The sequence below is a fragment of the Lithobates pipiens genome, unplaced genomic scaffold (genome assembly GCF_037356315.1).
Source record: "Lithobates pipiens isolate NorthernLeopardFrog02 unplaced genomic scaffold, aLitPip1_a1.2 Scaffold_27, whole genome shotgun sequence".
Classification (NCBI taxonomy): domain Eukaryota; kingdom Metazoa; phylum Chordata; class Amphibia; order Anura; family Ranidae; genus Lithobates; species Lithobates pipiens.
The window spans coordinates 5,502,478-5,523,979 of NW_027507788.1; the positions used below are offsets into that span (position 1 = coordinate 5,502,478).

The 21,502-nt window shown below is 42.6% G+C and overlaps 1 protein-coding gene across 1 annotated transcript in view; it reads right to left on the reverse strand.

Annotated features, from left to right (window-relative positions):
• Positions 1–19,664: 19,664 nt before the first annotated feature.
• The window catches only part of IGSF21 (immunoglobin superfamily member 21), a 674,741-nt gene continuing 672,903 nt past the window's right edge, over positions 19,665–21,502 (reverse strand). The window contains exon 10 of the mRNA XM_077456355.1: positions 19,665–20,585. Coding sequence (XP_077312481.1) covers positions 20,506–20,585 — 80 coding nt within the window. The 3' untranslated portion in view covers positions 19,665–20,505. The remainder of the gene's footprint in view (positions 20,586–21,502) is intronic.

Below are 21,502 nucleotides of genomic sequence, written 5' to 3' on the forward strand. Positions count from 1 at the left end.
ATTGTTGATGAGCAGGATAATATTATCTTATAGGCTTGTGCAATTCGTTTTGTAACGAATCGAAATTCGGCCGAATTTTGCATCTTTCGGACATTCGGATGCATCCGAATAAAAAAATAACAAATTACAACGAATACGAAAGAAATATAATGAATGAATTTGAATGAATTCGACATGATTCGAAATTATTTCAACCGCATTCAAAATTATTAGTTGTAGAGCTAGTATTATTGTGTTTGCATACCAAATTTGGGGTTTCTAGCTATAAGTGACCCCGAGATATGTGGCCCCAAAATCGGGTCGCACAATGTTTTTAGTTATTAGAGCAGAGAATGACATTTTGCGACCCGATTTTGGGGCCACATATCTCGGGGTCACTTATAGCTAGAAACCCCAAATTTGGTATGCAAACACAATGGTGCTAGCACTACAACATATCCAAATTTGAACTGTCTAGCACCAAGTAACCCCGAGATACATGGCCCTAAATTCGGGTCACAAAATATTTTCGAATGCGGTTGAAATAATGTTGAATCATGTTGAAATAATTTCGAATGCATTCGAAAAATTTTTAACTGCATTCGAAATGATTTCAACATGATTCAACATTATTTCAACCGCATTCGAAAATATTTTGTGACCCGACTTTAGGGCCATGTATCTCGGGGTCACTTGGTGCTAGACACTTCAAATTTGGATATGTTGTAGAGCTAGAAAAATATTTTCGAATGTGGTTGAAATAATGTCGAATCATGTTGAAATCATTTCGAATCCGGTAGAAATATTTTCGAATTTCGTTGAAATATTTTCGAATGTGGCCGATTTTTCGAATTCGGTAGAAAACTAAACGAAATCCGAAAACGAATTTAAGGAAGTTAACGAATATAACTAAACGAAATTAATGAATTAACTAATTAAAACGAAACGAAACTAAACAAATTTTTTCCTTTTGCACATGTCTATTATCTTACAAGGTTTCTCTAGTCTCTTCTCTGCTCCCCATCCCTCCTATGCATTAACACCTCAGAGGCTGATACATCATTTTATGAGTTCTCATCCTCTCCAGGTCCCAGTGTCTCAGGCTTGTATACTCAAGGCAATTGATCTGCTTGGGCAGTTTCTCCAATGGCTCATTTCCAATTGATACACCCACCCCCTGCTGCTTGGCTTGGTTCCTTGCCATAGGTCTTCTGCCTTACTTTAGTCGTCAGCACTGAATGTCTGCCAGACGGAACGATGGTTGTAGGGAATGGGAGTTGGAACCTCAAGCATATGCAGAAGGCAAGGTGTGGGGCTCTTGTGTGGGTCTACATTCAGTCCGGTTACTAATGAAATATTCCAGGGTAAGCCATCTAAAGCCATCTAGCCAGCTTATCTACCCATCATGGGTATGCCATCTAAAGCCATCTAGCCAGCTTATCTACCCATCATGGGTATGCCATCTAAAGCCATCTAGCCAGCTTATCTACCCATCATGGGTATGCCATCTAAAGCCATCTAGCCAGCTTATCTACCCATCATGGGTATGCCATCTAAAGCCATCTAGCCAGCTTATCTACCCATCATGGGTATGCCATCTAAAGCCATCTAGCCAGCTTATCTACCCATCATGGGTATGCCATCTAAGTGCAGCACAAAAGATACCATTTAATTAACTGTATTTTTTAAGCTGCACTTAGATGGCACTTTTTTTCTCTTCCCTTCTTATCCTGATTCATTAGATTTGGCTTACTCTTCGAAAAAGGGCTGGCACTAGTAAGTGCTTCACCCTAGGAATTCATAAGAGACTACATACAACAGATGGCATTTGGATTTTAAGAATTTTTTTCCGTTTTTTGGGCCCATGGTTTTTTATGTTTTTTTCTGCATTGAAAATAATCGTTGGATCCTCAAGCATATGCAGATAGCAAGGTGCGGGGCTCTTGTGTGGGTCTACTCTAAGTCCAGTCTTGTTGAAACAATCTTTGATCATATGCTGTATTATAATAGAACGATAATTCTAAGTAGTATTTTGATATATTCCTTCACCTCGTATAGCATCATAATAAGTAGTAAAACCCTCAATCCATATACTTTAGCATCTCAGAGGTCGATATGTCATTGGTGCCAGTCTTCATTCTCACCGAGGCCAGATGTCTTGGACTCTTCTCCAATGGCTCATTGCCAATTTGTACATTCACTCACTACTGCTTTTGTCTGGTTTCTTGCCAAAAGTCTTCTGCTTTGCTTTAGTCAGTTGTCAATCATTAACTAAGGAGAAAATGAATGTCTGTCATACTGGATGATGATTGCAGGAAATTGGAGTCAGAGCCTCACACATATGCAGGGGGCAAACTGCGGGGCCCTTGTGTGGGTCTACTCTTAGTCTGGTCGCCATTGAAACAATTCTAATCCTATTTTATAATAGAATGATAATTCTAAGCATAATTTTGGTATAATCCCATATCTCATATAGCATCATGGAAGTGTCAAAACCCTAAAATTCCTATACATTAGCACCTTAAAAGCCAATATGTCATTAGCGTCAGTCCTCATCCTCCCCAAAGTGTGAAGTCTTGGACTTGTATACATAAGGAAGTTCTTCTGGTTGGACAGCTTCTCCAATGGCTTGTTTCCAATTTGAATATTTGTCCCACTATTGTTTTTGCCTGCTTCCTTGACATACTAAGCGGTCAATCATTAACTATGGAAAACGTGAATGTCGGGCCTACTAGATGATGGTTGCAGGGAATAAGAGCCTGGATACTCAAACATATGCAGAGGGCAAGGTGTGGGGTCTTGTGCAGGTCTACTTTCAGTCAAGGCACCATTGAAACAATTGTTGATCCTATTTTAAAATAGGATAATTCCTAAAATCTGGAGTATTGTGAACGGTAGGTGAATGAATGAATGAATGACTTGTATAGCGCTACCTATACGAACTGAATCGCCTCAGGGTGCTTTCCTTGGCACCGGTGTCCATTTGCAGGTGAACAGGATAATATTATCCCAGAGAGTTGCTGTAGTCTCTCCTCTGCCCCCCCCCCCACACTATACATTAGCACTTCAGAGGTCGATAATTTATTGGTGTCAGTTCTCATCCTCACCAAAGCCCAATGTCTCGGGCTTGTAAACTCAAGGCAATTCTTCTGCTTTGACATTGGCTCATTTCCAATTCGTACACCCCCCCCCCTCCCCCACACAACACTTTATTTTGCTTGGTTCCTTGCCATAGGTCTTCTGCCTTACTTTAGACAACTGTCAACCAATAACCAGCATGGATGTCTGCTATACTGGATGAAGGATGTTGGAAATAGGACTTGGATCGTCAATCAAATGTAGAGGGAAAGGTGTGGGGTCTTGTGTGGGGGTCTACTTTAAGTCAAGGCACCATTGACACAATCTTTGATCCTATTTTATAATAGAACAATTGCTAAAATCTGGAGTATTGCAAATGGTAGGTAAGGATCTCAGAGTTGGATCTCATCTCAGAGTTGCTGTAGCCTCTTCAATGCCCCCCCCCCCCCATAGCATCTCAGAGGTTGGTAAGTCATTGGTATCAGTTCTTATGCTCACCGAGGCCCGATGTCTCAGGCTTGTAAACTCAAGGTAATTCTTCTGCTTGGAGAGCCTTATACATTAGCACCTCAGAGGCCGACACGTCATTGGTGTCAGTTCTCATCCTTGTCGGGGGCCCGATGTCTCGGCCTTGTATACTAAAGGCAATGCCAGGAGGAAACGCACTCAAAAGCGCCCTTCCCAGAAGTATTCCATGTCTCAGGCTTGTAAAGTCAAGGTAATTCTTCTTCTTGGAGAGCTTCTCCGATGGCTCATGTGTGGGTCTACTCTAAGTCCAGTCCTCATTGAAACAATCCTTGATCCTATTTTATAATGGAATACTTCCTAAAATCTGGAGTATTGTGAATGATAGGTGAGAGTAATATTATCCCAGAAGGTTTTTGGTATTCTCTCTGCTGCTCCCCCACCCGCCCTTTACATTAGCACCTCAGGGGCAGATACGTCATTGGTGTCAGTTCTCATCCTTCCCGAGGCCCGATGTCTCAGCCTTGTATACTAAAGGCATTGCCAGGAGGAAACGCACTCAAAAGCGCCCTTCCCAGAAGTATTCCATGTCTCAGGCTTGTAAAGTCAAGGTAATTCTTCTTCTTGGAGAGCTTCTCCAATGGCTCATGTGTGGGTCTACTCTAAGTCCAGTCCTCATTGAAACAATCCTTGATCCTATTTTATAATGGAATACTTCCTAAAATCTGGAGTATTGTGAATGATAGGTGAGAGTAATATTATCCCAGAAGGTTTTTGGTATTCTCTCTGCTGCTCCTCCACCCACCTTATACATTAGCACCTCAGAGGCCGATACGTCATTGGTGTCAGTTCTCATCCTTGTCGGGGGCCCAATGTCTCGGCCTTGTATACTAAAGGCAGTGCCAGGAGGAAACGCACTCAAAAGCGCCCTTCCCAGAAGTATTCCATTAGTGTATTATGAGAAGGATTTTTACTCCAACAGGAAAGTGCAGATGTCGGTACAAGAGAAGATAAATATTCATTCACAATCTGGGCTGTGTGTTAAACACAAGGAGCTGCAGAAATTGCCATGAATAAATGATGTTTCTGCAAAATCAAGTCTGTTTGCTCGTTAGAATGAGTTCTGTGGATCTGACCTCTAGTTGACACCAGAAAATGAGGCAGTTCCCGCAGGCCTGTGCATAGGCACCTGATGATAGAATGCATTATACATTCCGGAGACACCAAGACTTTCCGAACATCTCCTGCTTGTTGCATTGTATCCAGAAAATGCCTCTATAAACAATGCGCCGATAATGTAACGCATATCATTTACCTGGCAAACATTAAAACTGCGGAGCGCTCTATAAATCCGGGCACTCGCCATCGCTAATACTGCTTTTACACGACAAATGTGACACTGCATCCTCAGTAATGCCAGCAAATGACAATGCAGGAGCATTAGACTTTATTTGCATCTAGAATAAAAATTACCATTTGTGGTAAATCATTCTAAATTTAAGAAAGAACCGTAGTCGCCGGAGGGGGATAATTCCCTCAGTAATGGGTAATGTAATGCTTCTCCGCGAGGTGTGCTGGGAGCCATTGAGGCAGCTAAATATTCCGTTTTTGTTGGGCCTGGAGATAAATTAGCTTGCTTTATACATAGATACATTTTGCCTAATAACCACAATGATTAATTTCTTTGTTTAAAAGAAAATATGTCGATTTTGTTTTCCATTAGGACTGAACTTTTGAAGTGTTTGTAGGATGCAGGGCAGACGGTGGATTAGGTTTGGCAGACAATCACCAAATGAAAAAGTGCCAAACCAAATGATGAGTCCAAAATCATTTTTGGGTTTACATGTTTGGAAAGAATTCCCCCCTTTATTGGGGTTTCAATTTAAATAAGAAAGTTAAATGGACTCAAGATAGAGCTTTCCTGCGTGAATCTATGTAGAGAAGCTAACTGCTGGACTTGTTACTACTTAGAAGCATCTACATGGGCAAGTCTCTTGATTAGAACATCCATTCTCAACCATGATTCCATGGAACCTTAGAGTTCCTTCAGAGGTTGCAAAGGGTTTCTTGAGCTGTGGTTAATGTTGTCCTTCTATCTGATGGTAGCTGCATAGTTCTAGGCCAACACCCCTTGACAAATACAACAGCGTGACATTAATTTTATGTTTTTAGGTGTTTGTTAATTATGGTGGCATTCTAATCACCACTAAAAAGGTTGCATTCTTTCTACTGACCACCAATGTAAGGCACATTCTTCCCAACGGCCACTAATGTAAGGGGAATTCACCTATGTAAGGAACGTTCTTCCCACTGATCACCAATGTAAGGAACATTCTTCTCACTGATCACCAATGTAAGGAACATTCTTCTCACTGATCACCAATGTAAGGAACATTCTTCCCACTGATCACCAATGTAAGGAACATTCTTCTCACTGATCACCAATGTAAGGAACATTCTTCCCACTGATCACCAATGTAAGGAACATTCTTCCCACTGATCACCAATGTAAGGAACATTCTTCTCACTGATCACCAATGTAAGGAACATTCTTCCCACTGATCACCAATGTAAGGAACATTCTTCCCACTGATCACCAATGTAAGGAACATTCTTCTCACTGATCACCAATGTAAGGAACATTCTTCTCACTGATCACCAATGTAAGGAACATTCTTCCCACTGATCACCAATGTAAGGAACATTCTTCCCACTGATCACCAATGTAAGGAACATTCTTCTCACTGATCACCAATGTAAGGAACATTCTTCCCACTGATCACCAATGTAAGGAACATTCTTCTCCCTGATCACCAATGTAAGGAACATTCTTCCCACTGATCACCAATGTAAGGAACATTCTTCCCACTGATCACCAATGTAAGGAACATTCTTCTCACTGATCACCAATGTAAGGAACATTCTTCTCACTGATCACCAATGTAAGGAACATTCTTCTCACTGATCACCAATGTAAGGGACATTCTTCTCACTGATCACCAATATAAGGGACATTCTTCCCACCATTCTTGCCCCTGATCACCAAGGTAAGGGGAAACCTTTCTACTGATAACCAATGTATGGGACATTCTAACCACTGACCAATCATTGTAAGGGGCATTTTTCCCACTGGCCACCCATGTAAGGGACATTCTTTCCACTGACCACCAATGTAAGGGGCTTTCACCAATTTAAGGGACATTCTTCCCACTGACCACCAATGTAAGGAACATTCTTTCCACTAGCCACCAATGTAAAGGACATTCTTCCAGCCAATCGCCAATGTAAGGGTCATTCTTCCTACTGACCACCAAGGTAAGGAGAAATCTTCCTACTGATCACCAATGTATAGGACATTCTAACCACCGACTACCCATTGTAAGGAGCATTCTTCCCACTGGCTTTAGTAGAGGTTCCTCGAGACATGACAGTTATTTTAAGGTTTCCTCTGGGGTAATAAATGTTTTAGAGAGGCTGGATCAGAGTGCTTTCTAGCCCCCGAAACATTTTTGTTTTTTGGGTTTCTTTGTAAATGTAAACCAAAAAATGTTGTTATGATCCTGGCACTCCTTCCATTGGTTCTGTTTTCTGGTAAACTTATGGGTATCTTTTTGGAGGGTAGCCTTGTCTATTGTGAGCTGTCGAACATGAGCCAGTGAGCTCTTCAAATGTTTTTTGCCCTCTCAATACTTTGATATCCCATTAAGGTCCCCATGCCTTTTTCTTCCTTAGGTTTGGCAGACAGACCTTTTACTAAGACAATGCCAAACGTACTTGCTAGTTGGGGCTAGTCATTAGCTATTCAATGTAGCCTGAATAATGAAAGATGACCATTGATTGGTAGCTGCAGGGTAATGAACCTTGTGTATTGCATTTTAAAAGTGCGCAAGTAATCTTCTAGTAAAATAGCACTCTGAAGGAGGAGGATTGGGGATTGGGTGTGTAATCCACCATGTTTTAATACTGGAGTTATTTGTGTATTTTGGATGAGGGCATTCTCGTGTTAACCTTGGAATTGATCCAGAATTGCAATTTTTCTTTTTCATCAAAATAAATGTTGCTCAGGCAAATACATTCAGGGCTTGTATTGATGGGCTTTTACTTATCAAAACTGCTTCTCTCCTGATATATGAGTCAATGGGAATGCTAAAGCAGGTTGACACAGCTATAAGGCGGTCAAATACAGGTCAGACACACCTGTCAATGGATGGTCTCTGAAGCATAACAAACTAATGTCAAATGCAAGTGGATTGTACATGAAGGGAAGCTTTGTTAGCCCATCGACACAGGCTCTTAAAGCGTAACTAACTTCTGCAAGGTGGGGGGGTGCGCTGTTGCCATAATGTGCTGCACATACTTGCACACTATGGCACATATACTGCCTAAAAGAAAAGAAAAAAAATGGCGGGTGCATTGGGCATTTTTTTTCAGGCAAAAAAGCATTTCTTTGCCAAAAACTCCTAGCAACGATCAAATTCTGCAGTAGAAGACAGGGCAAGCTTTCAACGTTCAAGGAAGTATCTCCAGAGTCCGCCTTGAACTCTGAAAACTTGCCTCAATTTCCACTGTTGGGTTTTAATGGTAGTAATCTCATCTACTGTTGGTAATTAGGGAAGTATTTTGGATGGGTGATGTTTAAAGTGTACCCCTGACCCTGTGTAACTCCATGCTGCTTCATAAGATGCCTGCAAGTTGACCTTCTCTTAGCAGTTATGCCCTGTCCACATGACCAGTTTTTCCGACGGAATTGCTCTGAAGCTGTCTTCCGTACACACGATCACACCAAATTCCGACCGTCAAGTACGCAATGACGTACGACGGGACTAGTTCAGGAAGTTTGATAGCCAGTAGCCAATAGCTTCCGTCTCGTATTTGTTTCAGAGCATGCGTCATTTTTAGCACGTCGGCACAGCATACAGACGAGCCGTTTTTCCCGATAGGAATTTGTTCCATCGGATAAATATAGAGCATCTCCTCTTTCTAGGTCCGTCAGAATTTTCGACGTAAAAAGTCCGTTGGGGCATACACACGGTCAGAATATACGATGAAAAGCTCCCGTTTGACTTTTTCTGCCGGAAATTCCGACCGTGTGTATGGGGCATAAGACTTACTCCAGTGAGAGTAGGCCTTAAACTCTCAAAATTTGCAACAACTTGCAATGTTTGGTTTTCTGGTACAATGTTTTTTTACTGAAATACAAAGAGAATGGATGGAAAATTCCCATGCAGGGGGTATGAACGTTAGACAACACACAAAAGAAGATGTGTCAGAGTGCGAACTATGAACCAACAAAGACCTTCTGGACAAGGCCAGTGGTCAATGCTAAGGGCCTAAGCCTTCAGACCCCGGGGCTAAGGTGGGTCAAGGGAGCGGACCTGTCTATTAAAAAGAAATAAACAAAACCAGATGCAACACAGAACAAAGACAAAAAAGGGGGGATTAGTAGAGCGAGAGAGAGAGAGAGAACGAGGAGGAAGTTGTAGGAACAGGAAGAGAGAAAGGGTAGTAGAAGACGTAAGAGGGGCAGAACCGAGGAGCGAAAGTAGATATGGGATAAGGGAAGTTCCCCAAGGCTTGGGATATGGGTATTATAATTTGTGAGGCCTGGGCTGGTAGGGTGTAAGGCTGGGAGAGTGTTAGCCCTTGTACACACGGTCGGACATTCCGACCACAAAATCCGTCTGATTTTTTCCCACGGATTTTGTCCGAAACTGGTGACGCATACACACGCTCGGACAAAGTTGTCGGAAAAGCCGATCATTCAGAACGTGATGACATTCGTTCGTTACGACGGGACTACGTTCAGGCTAGTAGCCAATAGCTTTGATCTCGTAAATTTGATCTGAGCATGTGTGGCACTTTGTCCGATCGGAATTCTCTACAAATGGTCGGACAAAGTCCGATCGGATCATGTTGCGGGAAAATTTTATATCCAGCTCTCAAACTTTGTTGGTCAGACATTCCGACGGAAAAAGTCAGATGGAGCCCACACACGGTTGGACTATCCGACAACAAGGTCCGATCGGACATTTTCCGTCAGAATTTCCGACCGTGTGTACAAGGGCTAAGACCACCACGGAGCCCACACTTCGAGGCCAGTGTTGGGTTTTAAAGGTTGTAGCCTCATCTACTGTTGGTAATTAGGGAAGTATTTTGTGATGTCTAAAATGTACTCCAGCCTTGTGTGACTCCATGCTGCTTCAAAGGACCTACAAGCTGACCTTCTCTTTGCAGGAAGGTCTACTAGAATGACAGTAGGCCTTCAACTCTGAAAATTTACCACAACTTCCAATGTTGGGTTTTAAAGGTAGTAGCTTCATCTACTGTTGGTAATTAGGGAAGCATTTTGTGATGTCTAAAATGTACTCCAGCCTTGTGTGACTCAATGCTGCTTCAAAGGACCTACAAGCTGACCTTCTCTTTGCAGGAAGGTCTACTAGAATGAGAGTAGGCCTTCAACTCTGAAAATTTACCACAACTTCCAATGTTGGGTTTTAAAGGTAGTAGCCTCATCTACTGTTGGTAATTAGGGAAGTATTTTGTGATGTCTAAAATGTACTCCAGCCTTGTGTGACTCAATGCTGCTTCAAAGGACCTACAAGCTGACCTTCTCTTTGCAGGAAGGCCTACTAGAATGAGAGTAGGCCTTAAACTCTGTAAATTTACCACAACTTCCAATGTTGGGTTTTAATGGTAGTAGCCTCATCTACTGTTAATTAGGGAGGTATTTTGAATGTGTGATGATCAAAGTTTAACCCCGGCCCTGTGTAACGCCTTGCTTGCCTGCAAGCTAACCTTCCCTTAGCAGTAAGGCTTACTCCGGTGAAAGTAGGCCCTGAACTCTCAAAATTTCCAGCAACTTCCAATGTTTGGTTTTAGTGGTAATAGCCTCATCTGCTGTTGGTAATTAGGGAAGTATTTTGGATGTGTGACATTTAAAATGTATTCCAGCCCCGTGTGATCCCATGCTGCTTCATAAATCAGCTGCAGGCTTACCTTCTCTTTGCAGTAAGGCCTACTAGAATGAGAGTAGGCCTTAAGCTCTGAAAATGTATCACAACTTCCAATGTTAGGTTTTAATGGTAGTAGCCTCATCTGCTGTTGGTAATTAAGGAAGAAATTTGAATGTGTGATGTTCAAAGTGTAAACACGGCGCTGCTCATAAGACGCCTGCAAGCTGACCTTCTTCTAGCTGCCTGCTTGTAGGAAGCAGACCTCCTAGGTATTTGTGAAGCATAAGCTGGAAACCGTCTGTCAGTCAGAAGGTGATACTATTGAACTAGTCATTAAAACTGGAATGAGCATTAATATATCATCTGGTCTGCTGTTTGTGTTCATCCCCCCCCCCCCACCCCGCATTCTGAAATGAGTCAGAAATATGTCTGTCATGGAGTCCTGTCTCTCTTGGAGGATCCCTCGAGGCTATAATGACTGCAGGGCTTCTCTGGATGACAATTAGCTGGTCTGCGAGACTTGTGATGAATGTGGCGGGCAGTGGCGGTGAGTGCGGTGACAGCGCCGCGCTTCATTTGGTGCTCAAAGATGGCATCCTAATAATCTATTAGAGCGTAATTATCGCTGCGCACCTGTTAATCGCTCCTACTTGAGTACCGGGTATAAATCTTGTGTGTCAGGAAAGAACTTTTTGCCCTTTTCAAAAGTTTTGTCCACTGGCCAAATGCTTCTGTTGGTTCTTGCGTTATAATTATCTTTAGCTGTCCATGCAGAGTTATACCAGGAGGCTGACCGGTCACATGGCAAAGAAAAGTAAAATTATATCAGCAGCCACAATTACAAAATAAATTATTCGGTTTAGGCATTTAAGATGCTTTTTAACTACTTCACAAACCACAGAAGATAAAATATTACTATGTTTATTCACATATCATTAAACGAAACTGTACGAATCCATTCTCCTTTATCAGGGTACAATAGAATCAGGTCATCAATAATCCCCCACCTACCATAGAGGTGGTCGTCCTCGCTTCTTTACTTTATACGAAGTGTGTATCAGTTAGATAAGAGTGTCCCCATCATTGGTGTCAGCGGAAGGAATATTGTCCCTTTTGTTGGTGTCCTCCTGTGGATGTCGGTGGAATGAATAGTACCCCAAGGGCCTAATAAAGGCAAGCAAGAGGCCGAAAGTTTGGAGACCAATACTTTAAGTGTGTATGGCTTAGACCAGGGGTTCCATTTATTTAATTTTCACAGAGGTCTCCTTTTTTCAGGGCATTCCACATATCGAGCTTCATCAAGAGAACAAGGAGAAGAAGACTATCAATGTGTCAACCAATTGCCCATATCAACAATTGCATACATGGTACACCTCTTATCCCCTTGGTATTTACATGCAGCCCTCCAAAAATGATGTGAATGTCAAGGGGCTAAGGAGGTACATTTTGAGCCATGTATGCAACTGTTTATGTAGACAGTTGGTTGGCACTTTGATAGTTTTCTTCTCCTTGTTCTCCTGATGAAGCTTGACCTTGGAAATGCCTTGAGAAAGGGAATGTCTGTGAAATAATTAAATGGAACCCTTGGTCTAAGCTAGTGGTCATTAACCCTGTCCTAAGGACCCGCTAACAGGCCAAGTTTGCAAAATAACTGAAATACATCACAGGTGATATCATTTGCTGCTCAGGATTGCAGTTTTTCTAGTCTGAATCTCCCCAAGGTAATACATAAAACCTGGCCTGTTAGTGGGCCCTGAGGACCGGGTTGATGACCACTGGTCTGAGCGATACACACTTTGTATAAAGTAATGGTCTTTAAATTACGGCCTCTTGCTTGCCTTTATTCAGCCCTTGGAGGCCTGTTCCTTCCACTGATAGGCCACTATTCCTCCCACTGATACCAAGGATGGGACACTATTCTTCTGACTGACACCAATGATGGGACACTTCCTGTCACTAATAGGCCACTCTGCCTCCCACTGACATTGGTGAAGAGGCACTCTTCCTCCAACTGATACCAATGATGGGAGACTTCCTCCCACTAATACCAAGGATGGGACACTTCCTCCTACTGATACCAAAGATGGGACACTTCCTCCTACTGATACCAAAGATGGGACACTATTCCTCTGACTGACACCAATGATGGGACACTTCCTTCCACTGATAGGCCACTCGTCCTCCCACTGAAATCAATTAAGAGGCACTCTTCCTCCCACTGATGGTCACTATTCCTCCTACTGACACCAAGGATAGGGGCACTATTCATGGGCGTCTGCAGAACTTTTTTCAGGGGGGGGCATCATTTTAGGGTCACTCATGCACCGCCCCTTTTCGACAACTTCATTATCACATCATCATGGTCAGAGTCTGCCGACATAGTACAGTCCCTAGGATAAGTAACAGACCCTCTTACCAGACCCAGCGAAACTACAGCTGTGATCTCTCCGGCTGGACGGTCGCTCACTTTAGGTTCCCCGGGGCGACTCTGGTCAGTAGTTTAGTATGTCTCCAAATTCACACTACACTGATGGGGGGGGGGGGGGGGTTTGACAGCACCTTCATGGTGTCACCCCGCTGACGGGTGGCACCCGGGTAATAGCAACTGTGCTGAATTTAAGATCCGGTCCCTGATTCCAGGGGGGGGGGGGGGGCACTTGACCCCCCTTGCCCCTACCTGCGGACGCCCATGGCACTATTTCTCCCACTGACACCAATGGCACTTATCTTCCCACTAATACCAAGGTTGGGACACTTTCTCCCACTGATAGGCCACTCTGCCTCCCACTGACACCAATTAATTGCCACTATTGCCCCCCCCCCCCCCCCACTGATCCCAATTATGGGGCATGGCTTCTATCACTGAGACTAACAATGGAGCATTATTCCTCTTTCTGACACCAGTGGCAGGTTATTGTTTACTCCAACTGACATTGGGGCATTTCTACTAGCACTGTCCACAGTCTGGCCGCCATGAATTCGGAAGGACAATAAACTGGCCCTTTGTTTAGAAAGACTGGAGACGACCTTGCATCAAAAAAGAAGGGGGGGGGTGACCAACGCTGTGGGATTATTAGTGACCTGAATCTTTTGTACCTTGAAAGGCGGATGGTTTTGTACAGTTTTTAAAGGATGTGTGAATAAGCATAATATTTTATCTTTTGAAGCTTGTGAAGTAGTTATAATCACAGTTAAAGTCCCCCCCAAAACCATTTTATTGGTATTTGTAGTCCGACATTGTATAGTGGGGGGGGTTTGGTGCTGTACAGAGTCCCATATAAGTCTATATTTATATCAGCAGCAATGAAAAAAAACTACAACTGAACAGTCTGTAGAAATCTGTGACCCGCCATTATACTGGTTCCTGGTTTCTAACGATCTATCAATTTGAGGTGGACGTTAAATGAAACCTTTGTAAAAGCAGCTGAAAATGAATAAGTTTTCACTCTAAATTCAGTCATTTGGTTACCAGGAAATAATGGAAGCCCTAGGTGGTGGATTATGTGGAACACCAATTTCCATGCAATTGTTTCTTTTGGTCAAAAGATAGTGAAATACTTTCAAGATTGCCATGTAGGTGTCCAGCTTTAGTCCCTTTTACAGCAACACAAAATCTATAGCCAGGTGTCAAAACTTAGTATTGGGAACCTGAAAATGGACACAGTATGTGTAAGGTTTCTTAAACACTTTAACATGAATAGAGCATAAAAGTAGATCTGAAGCCGGTAGGGACCAATAACATTTAGTTATATTCTGGAAAACTCAAGTAGAGCTCATATCCTTTTTATAATGAATCTGAACCATATTTATGTCATTGACTTTTGGCCACTATTTTGATGCAGGAAATAATGTCTTGGGTTTGGGGGTGTTAGCTTTGGGGGCATATTTCCCTTTGATACTTTTAAAGCAAGGTAAGTATTGGGCCAGTACTTATTAGGCGATTCTAGTTTTTGGGGAAAGGCTGGCCTTAGTAAAGATTTAAGGGTTTGGTTATTTCAATTCAGGGGTTCAAGTTGAAGGGTTGGGTTAAAGTTGAACTAAATGAAAACCATTTTTTTTTCTGTTTCATTGGGGAGATTTCCCTTCACTTCTTGTCCCATAACCAAAACGGGAAGTAAGAGGAAATCCCTCCAATGTGAGGTAATCCCTGGTTGTCACCAGAATGCTGCTCCCAGGGCATATTTCCCTTTACTTTTGGTCCCATAGCCAAAACCAGAAGTAAGAAGAAACCCCTCCAAAGTAAGTCTGTGTATGTTGTCTCCATTGGAAGATGTCCTTTCACTTCCTGTCCCATTAGAAAAATGATTCCCTCCAAAGTAAGGGAATCTACTGGTTGTCACTGGAACTAGTGTCCCCATTGGAAGATTTCCCTGCTCATTTCCTTGCAATTATTTCCTTAGTCAAGTTGGGTTAAAGTAGAACTAAAGGGAATATACAGGAAGAAAGAAGAAAACAGGAAGTAAGAAGAAACTCCTCCAAAGTAAGGGACTCCCCTGGTTGTCACCAGAACTAGTGTCCCATTGGAAGATGTCCCTTCACTTCCTTTCCCATATCCAAAATTAGAAGAATTATTCCCTCCAAAGTAAGGGAATCTACTGGTTGTCACCAGAACTAGTGTCCCATTGGAAGATGTCCCTTCACTTCCTGTCCCATATCCAAAATTAGAAGAATTATTCCCTCCAAAGTAAGGTAATCTCCTGGTTGTCACCAGAACTAGTGTCCCCATTGGAAGATGTCCCTTCACTTCCTGTCCCATTAGAAGAATTATTCCCTCCAAAGTAAGGGAATCTACTGGTTGTCACCAGAACTAGTGTCCCATTGGAAGATGTCCCTTCACTTCCTGTCCTATTAGAATAATTATTCCCTCCAAAGTAAGGGAATCTACTGGTTGTCACCAGAACTAGTGTCCCATTGGAAGATGTCCCTTCACTTCCTTTCCCATATCCAAAATTAGAAGAATTATTCCCTCCAAAGTAAGGGAATCTACTGGTTGTCACCAGAACTAGTGTCCCATTGGAAGATGTCCCTTCACTTCCTGTCCCATATCCAAAATTAGAAGAATTATTCCCTCCAAAGTAAGGTAATCTCCTGGTTGTCACCAGAACTAGTGTCCCATTGGAAGATGTCCCTTCACTTCCTGTCCCATATCCAAAATTAGAAGAATTATTCCCTCCAAAGTAAGGTAATCTCCTGGTTGTCACCAGAACTAGTGTCCCCATTGGAAGATGTCCCTTCACTTCCTGTCCCATTAGAAGAATTATTCCCTCCAAAGTAAGGGAATCTACTGGTTGTCACCAGAACTAGTGTCCCCATTGGAAGAGTTCCCCGCCCATTTCCTTAGTCAAGTTGGGTTAAAGTAGAACTAAAGGGAATATATATATGTATTTTTTCTTGGTAAGGGAGGGTTATAACCCCATCAGGTATTTTTTTTAATCTTTGTGTCCCATTGGGGAGATTTCTCTTCCCTTGTCCCATAGCCAAAACAGGAAGTGAGGGAATGTTGTCAAGTGGGCTAAAACAGGAAGTGAGGGAATGTTGTCACCAGAGTTAGTGTACCCATTGGAAGATGCCCCTTCACTTCCTGTCCCATATCCAAAATTAGAAGAATTATTCTCTTCAAAGTAAGGGAAGCTCCTGGTTGTCACCAGAACTAGTGTCTCTATTGGAAGAATTCCCCGCCTAATTCCATGCAATTGTTTCCTTAGTCAAATTGGGTTAAAGTAGAACTAAAGGCAACACTTTTTTTTTATCTTGGCAAGAGTAAGGGGTATTTTTTTTAATCTCGGTGTCTCATTGGGGAGATTTCTCTTCACTGCCTGTCCCATAGCCAAAACCGGGAAGTAAGAAGAAATCCCTCCAAAGTAAAGGAAATCTCCTGGTTGTCACCAAAACTAGTGTCTCCACTGGAAGATTTCCCTACAATTGTTTCCTTCGAGTTGGGTTAAAGTAGAACTAAAGGAACTACATTTGTTTTTATCCTGAAAGGAGTAAGAGAGGGTTATAACCCCATCAGGTATTTTATTTTAGTCTGTGTCCCATAGCCAAAACCGCAAGTTAAAAGGAATCCCTGGATGTCACAAGAAAGCTGCTCCTAGGACAGATTTCCCTTCACTTCATGTCCCATAGACAAAACAGGAAGTAAGAAGAAATCCCTCCAAAATGAGGGAATCTCCTGGTTGTCACCAAAACTAGTGTCCCCACTGGAAGATTTCCCTGCAATTGTTTCCTTCGAGTTCGTTTAAAGTAGAACTAAAGGAACTACATTTGTTTTTATCCTGAAAGGAGTAAGAGAGGGTTATAACCCCATCAGGTATTTTATTTTAGTGTCCCTACTGGAAGATCTCCATTCGCTTCCTGTCCCATAGCCAAAAGAGAAGGTAAGAGGAAATCCCTGTTTTTTACCAGAACACTGCTCCCTGGGCATATTTCCCTTCCTGTCCCATAGACAAAACAGGAAGTAAGAAATTCCTCCAAAATGAGGGAATATCCTGGTTGTCACTAGAACTAGTGTCCCTACTGGAAGATCTCCCTTCACTTCCTGTCCCATAGAAGAGGAAATCCCTCAAAAGTGAGGACATCCCTGGTTCTCACCAAAACACTGCTCCATGGGCATATTTCTCTTTACTTCCTGTCCCATAGCCAAAACAGGAAGTAAGAAGAAATCCCTCCAAAGTGAGGGAATCTACTGGTTGTCACTGGAACTGGTGTCCCCATTGGAAAATTTCCCTGCTCATTTCCTTGCAATTATTTCCTTAGTCAAGTTGGGTTAAAGTAGAACTAAAGGGAATATACGGGAAGTAAGAAGAAAACAGGAAGAAGAAACCCCTCCAAAGTAAGGGAATCCCCTGGTTGTCACCAGAACTAGTGTCCCCATTGGAAGATGTCCCTTCACTTCCTGTTCCATATCCAAAATTAGAAGAATTATTCCCTCCAAAGTAAGGGAATCTCCTAGTTGTCACCAGAACTAGTGTCCCCATTGGAAGATTTCTATGCAATTGTTTCCTTAGTCAAGTTGAGTTAAGGTAGAACTAAAGGCAACTCATTTATTTTTATCTTGGAAAGAGGGAGGGGTTATAACCCCATCAGGTATATTTTTTTTCTTTAACCTGTGTCCCCATTGGGGAGATTTCACTTCCTGTCCCAAAGCCAAAACAGAAAGGAAGAGGAAATTCCTTTCAAAGCAAGAAAATCCTTGATTATCACCAAAACTAGTGTCCCCAATGGAAGATTATGCACATTGGTCATAAACTTCCCAGGGCAGCTGCCCCCTTGTGCCCCTCCCTTGTCCTGGTTCTTAGTCATACGCTTTTATTACATGAGTTCTTTTGCATGTGAACCTAAAGCTAGACATGTGCAGTTTGTTTCGTTCTGAATCGAAATTCGAACAAATGTTTCCTTATTTGGGAGTTTTGGATATATCCGAATTTTCTGAATCGCAATAGTAACTAATTTAGACAAATCTGAAATAACGAAATGACATTTTTTTTTCCGAACTAAGCAATTATCTGCATTCAAATCAAATTAGAAAACAAATGAAATTTGAAAAGGTAAACGTATTGCTGACTTCCTTCAAAGACTGTGTGTGTTAGTGTTAGCCCTTGTACACACGGTCGGGGATTCCGACAACCAAATCTGTCGGATTTTGTCCGAAACTGTTGTATACATACGGCCGGACAAATTTGTCGGAAAATCCGACGTGATGACGTAATTTCGTTACGACGGGACTACGTTCAGGCTAGTAGCCAATAGCTTTGGTGTAGGAATTTGATCTGAGCATGCGTGGCACTTTGTCCGATCGGAATTCTCTACACATGATCGGAGTATGTCCGATCGGAGCATTTTGTCTGGAAATGTTACCAACAAGTTGGAAAACTTGGTCCGTCGGATACTCAGACGGAAGCAGTCCGATGGAGACCACACACAGTCGGAATATCCGAAAAAACGGTCCGATCGGACACATTCCGTTCGGAATCTCCGACCGTGTGTACAAGGGCTAAGTGTTAGCCCCTGTACACACGGTGGGAGATTTCGACAACCAAATCCTTCGGATTTTGTCCGTCGGATCTTGTCCGAAACTGTTGCATACACACGGTCGGACTAAGTTGTCGTGATGACGTAATTTCGTTACGACGGGACTACGTTCAGGCTAGTAGCCAATAGCTTTGATGTAGGAATTTGATCTGAGCATGCGTGGCACTTGGTCCGATCTGAATTCTCTACACATGATCGGAGTATGTCCGATCGGACCAGTTTGTCGGAAAATATTTCCAACAAGTTGGAAAATTGGGTCCGACGGATATTCCGACGGAATCAGTCCGATGCAGACCACACACCGTCGAATTATCCGACAAAACGCTCCGATTGGACACATTCCATCGGAATCTCCGATCGTGTATACAAGGGCTATCCATCGGACCCAATTTTCCAACATGTTGGAAATATTTCCCGACCAACTGGGCCGGTCGGACATACTCCGATCATGTGTAGAGAATTCCGATCGGACAAAGTGCCACGCATGCTCAGATCAAATTCCTACATCAAAGCTATTGGCTACTAGCCTGAATGTAGTCCCATCGTAACGAAATAACGTCATCACGTTCTGAAAGATCCGATTTTTCACCAACTTTGTCCGACCGTGTGTATGCAACAGTTTCGGACAAAATCCAACTGGCAAAATCCGACGGATTTGGTTGTGGGAAATCTCCGACCGTGTGTACAGGGGCTTAGAGTATAACCATCTTCTGAAAATTTGAATTTAGAAAAGGACAAAATAAAACAGAAAATAAAATAAAGCGACAGAGTAGAAAATAAAGTGATAAAATAGAATATAAAGGAATAGAAAAGAATAAACTAGAATATATACGCCTTCCGAAATTCAAATACCAGCTATTCTTCACAAAAGTATTTGGATCGAATTGATATTTTTCCATTCAAATTCGACTTGAATACTTAGAATCCACCAGACAAATTTGAATCTGGTCGAAAACCAATAAACTAAGCGAATTTCGTAACAAATGCAACAAAACAAATATAGTAATTTAACAAAATCGTTACGAAATTAAAATAATTTTTTTTGTTTTTCGTTCTGCCTAAAACACACACATGAGACCTGAAGCCAATGTGAACCGGTCATCAGACCCGTGATGGACATCAATGCTTTACAATCAATAACTGAAATACTTAGGCAGATTTGTTTTTACATAAAATTTATTATTTGGTAAACTTTTATTTAGAATTTTCTTTATCAGGTAGAAGTACACACTGCTACCCGTCCAGGAATACCCCCGTTGAGTACACATACCCCGGCTGGGAGAACCTGGAAGGTACATACAGACTACTTTTTTTTTCTTTTTTCCTTTTGCAGTCAGGGTTGGATTTACTATTTGGCCTATAGGCGTAGAGGGGGGAAAAGAGGAGACTTTCCCTATCGTGCTACATCTTCTCTCCAGTCCTCAGTAGAATAACAGTCATATCGTAATTTCCTTAACGCAATATTCCAAAGCCAGGTTGGGGGGCAATAAAACAAGAAAATGCTCTGTGGGCAAGGGGGGGGGGTGCTGAGAAGTGGTGCGCCAACGGCCTCCAGTGGTGGAAATCCATCCGTGAACAGATATGTAGTGACTGCATCCTTTATGGAGGACCCCTATGACCAGTAGACCTTCACAATTGCAGGAATGAGGTCCCGATGCCACCTGGGAATCACATATAGTCAATGTAAAAAAAAAAATACCAGGACTCCGCTCACAGTCACCGGTGGTCCATCTCTTGGCACAGAAAACCGTAATGTGTACATCCCAATGATCCAGGACTAAAAAGAACGACAGATATTAATAAGGAGAAATTTAGTTTTTTTTTTGTTTTTTTGTTTTTTTTTAATTTATCAGCTCAAGGAAGCTAAAACACAGACAGAAACCAACTGAGAACAAGACTGGAGCTAGTATAGAAAATAAAAATTGAAGTGTAATGCTTTGTGTGGAGTCTTTTTTTTTTTGAAGGAGGAGAGAAGGGGGTTAGGCAAGCAATCCTAATTTCACGTGAGCTCCAGGATCACTGTCATTAATATGAGCACCAGTAAGAGTCTTGAGTAGCTGTAGTACACGGGGATAGAACCTGGAACGAGACGAGAGAGAGAGAGAAGTCAGAACGCAACATGGCAAGGTGGACACCAAAAAAAGTCACATTCATTGTAGTGCTCATATGCTAAACAAAATGTCCTTATTTTCCAGAAATCATACATTGCTTAATGGCCCTGTAATCTATTTTTTAACGAAATGGTTTCTTAATGTGTTTTTCTGCCTCCTTGTAATGTCCTCCATGACTTTGAGAACCCGCGTCTTTTCTCCCTCACTTTCATTCGGAATGAGAAGTAAAGATGGAATGCAGCCATGTGTACTGTTCTATGCACATTGCATACTCCATATAGTCCATCTCAGAAGTGAGCAAGTGAAGGTGGCTATGTGGAATGAACTTAGTCACCCTCTAAGGCCGCGTGCACACGGGCGGACTGTATGGCCTACTTAGTCCGTCATACAATCCGACGGGCAGTCCGTCATACTTTCGAATGGACGGACTTGACCACACACGGATGCACAAACAGTCCGTCGAAAGCTTGCGCGATGACGTGTACAGCACGTACTACGGGACTAGAAATAGGAAGTCCAGTACACAGCAATGCACCCTTCCGCCGTGTAAATCCTTTCTGAGCATGCGCCATTCTTAGTCCGTCGAACTAGCCTACTGACGAGCGGATTGTCCGCTGAAACCAAAGTATGACGGACAGAATTTCGAAAAATCCGAAATACTTAGTACGCCAGACTGCACGCTGAAAAAGTCAGCTGAAGCCCACACACGAGCGGACTGTCTGCTGAAATGTGTTTCGACGGACTAAGTAGGCCATACAGTCCGCCCGTGTGTACGCGGCCTAACACCCTGATGCCAACTTGCCCTTGACATGCAGGTTGTGAGCTATTGGGTACACCAGTTAGGGAGCAAAGTAGCATTGAGGTGCCAGGCTCTTTAATGCTGTC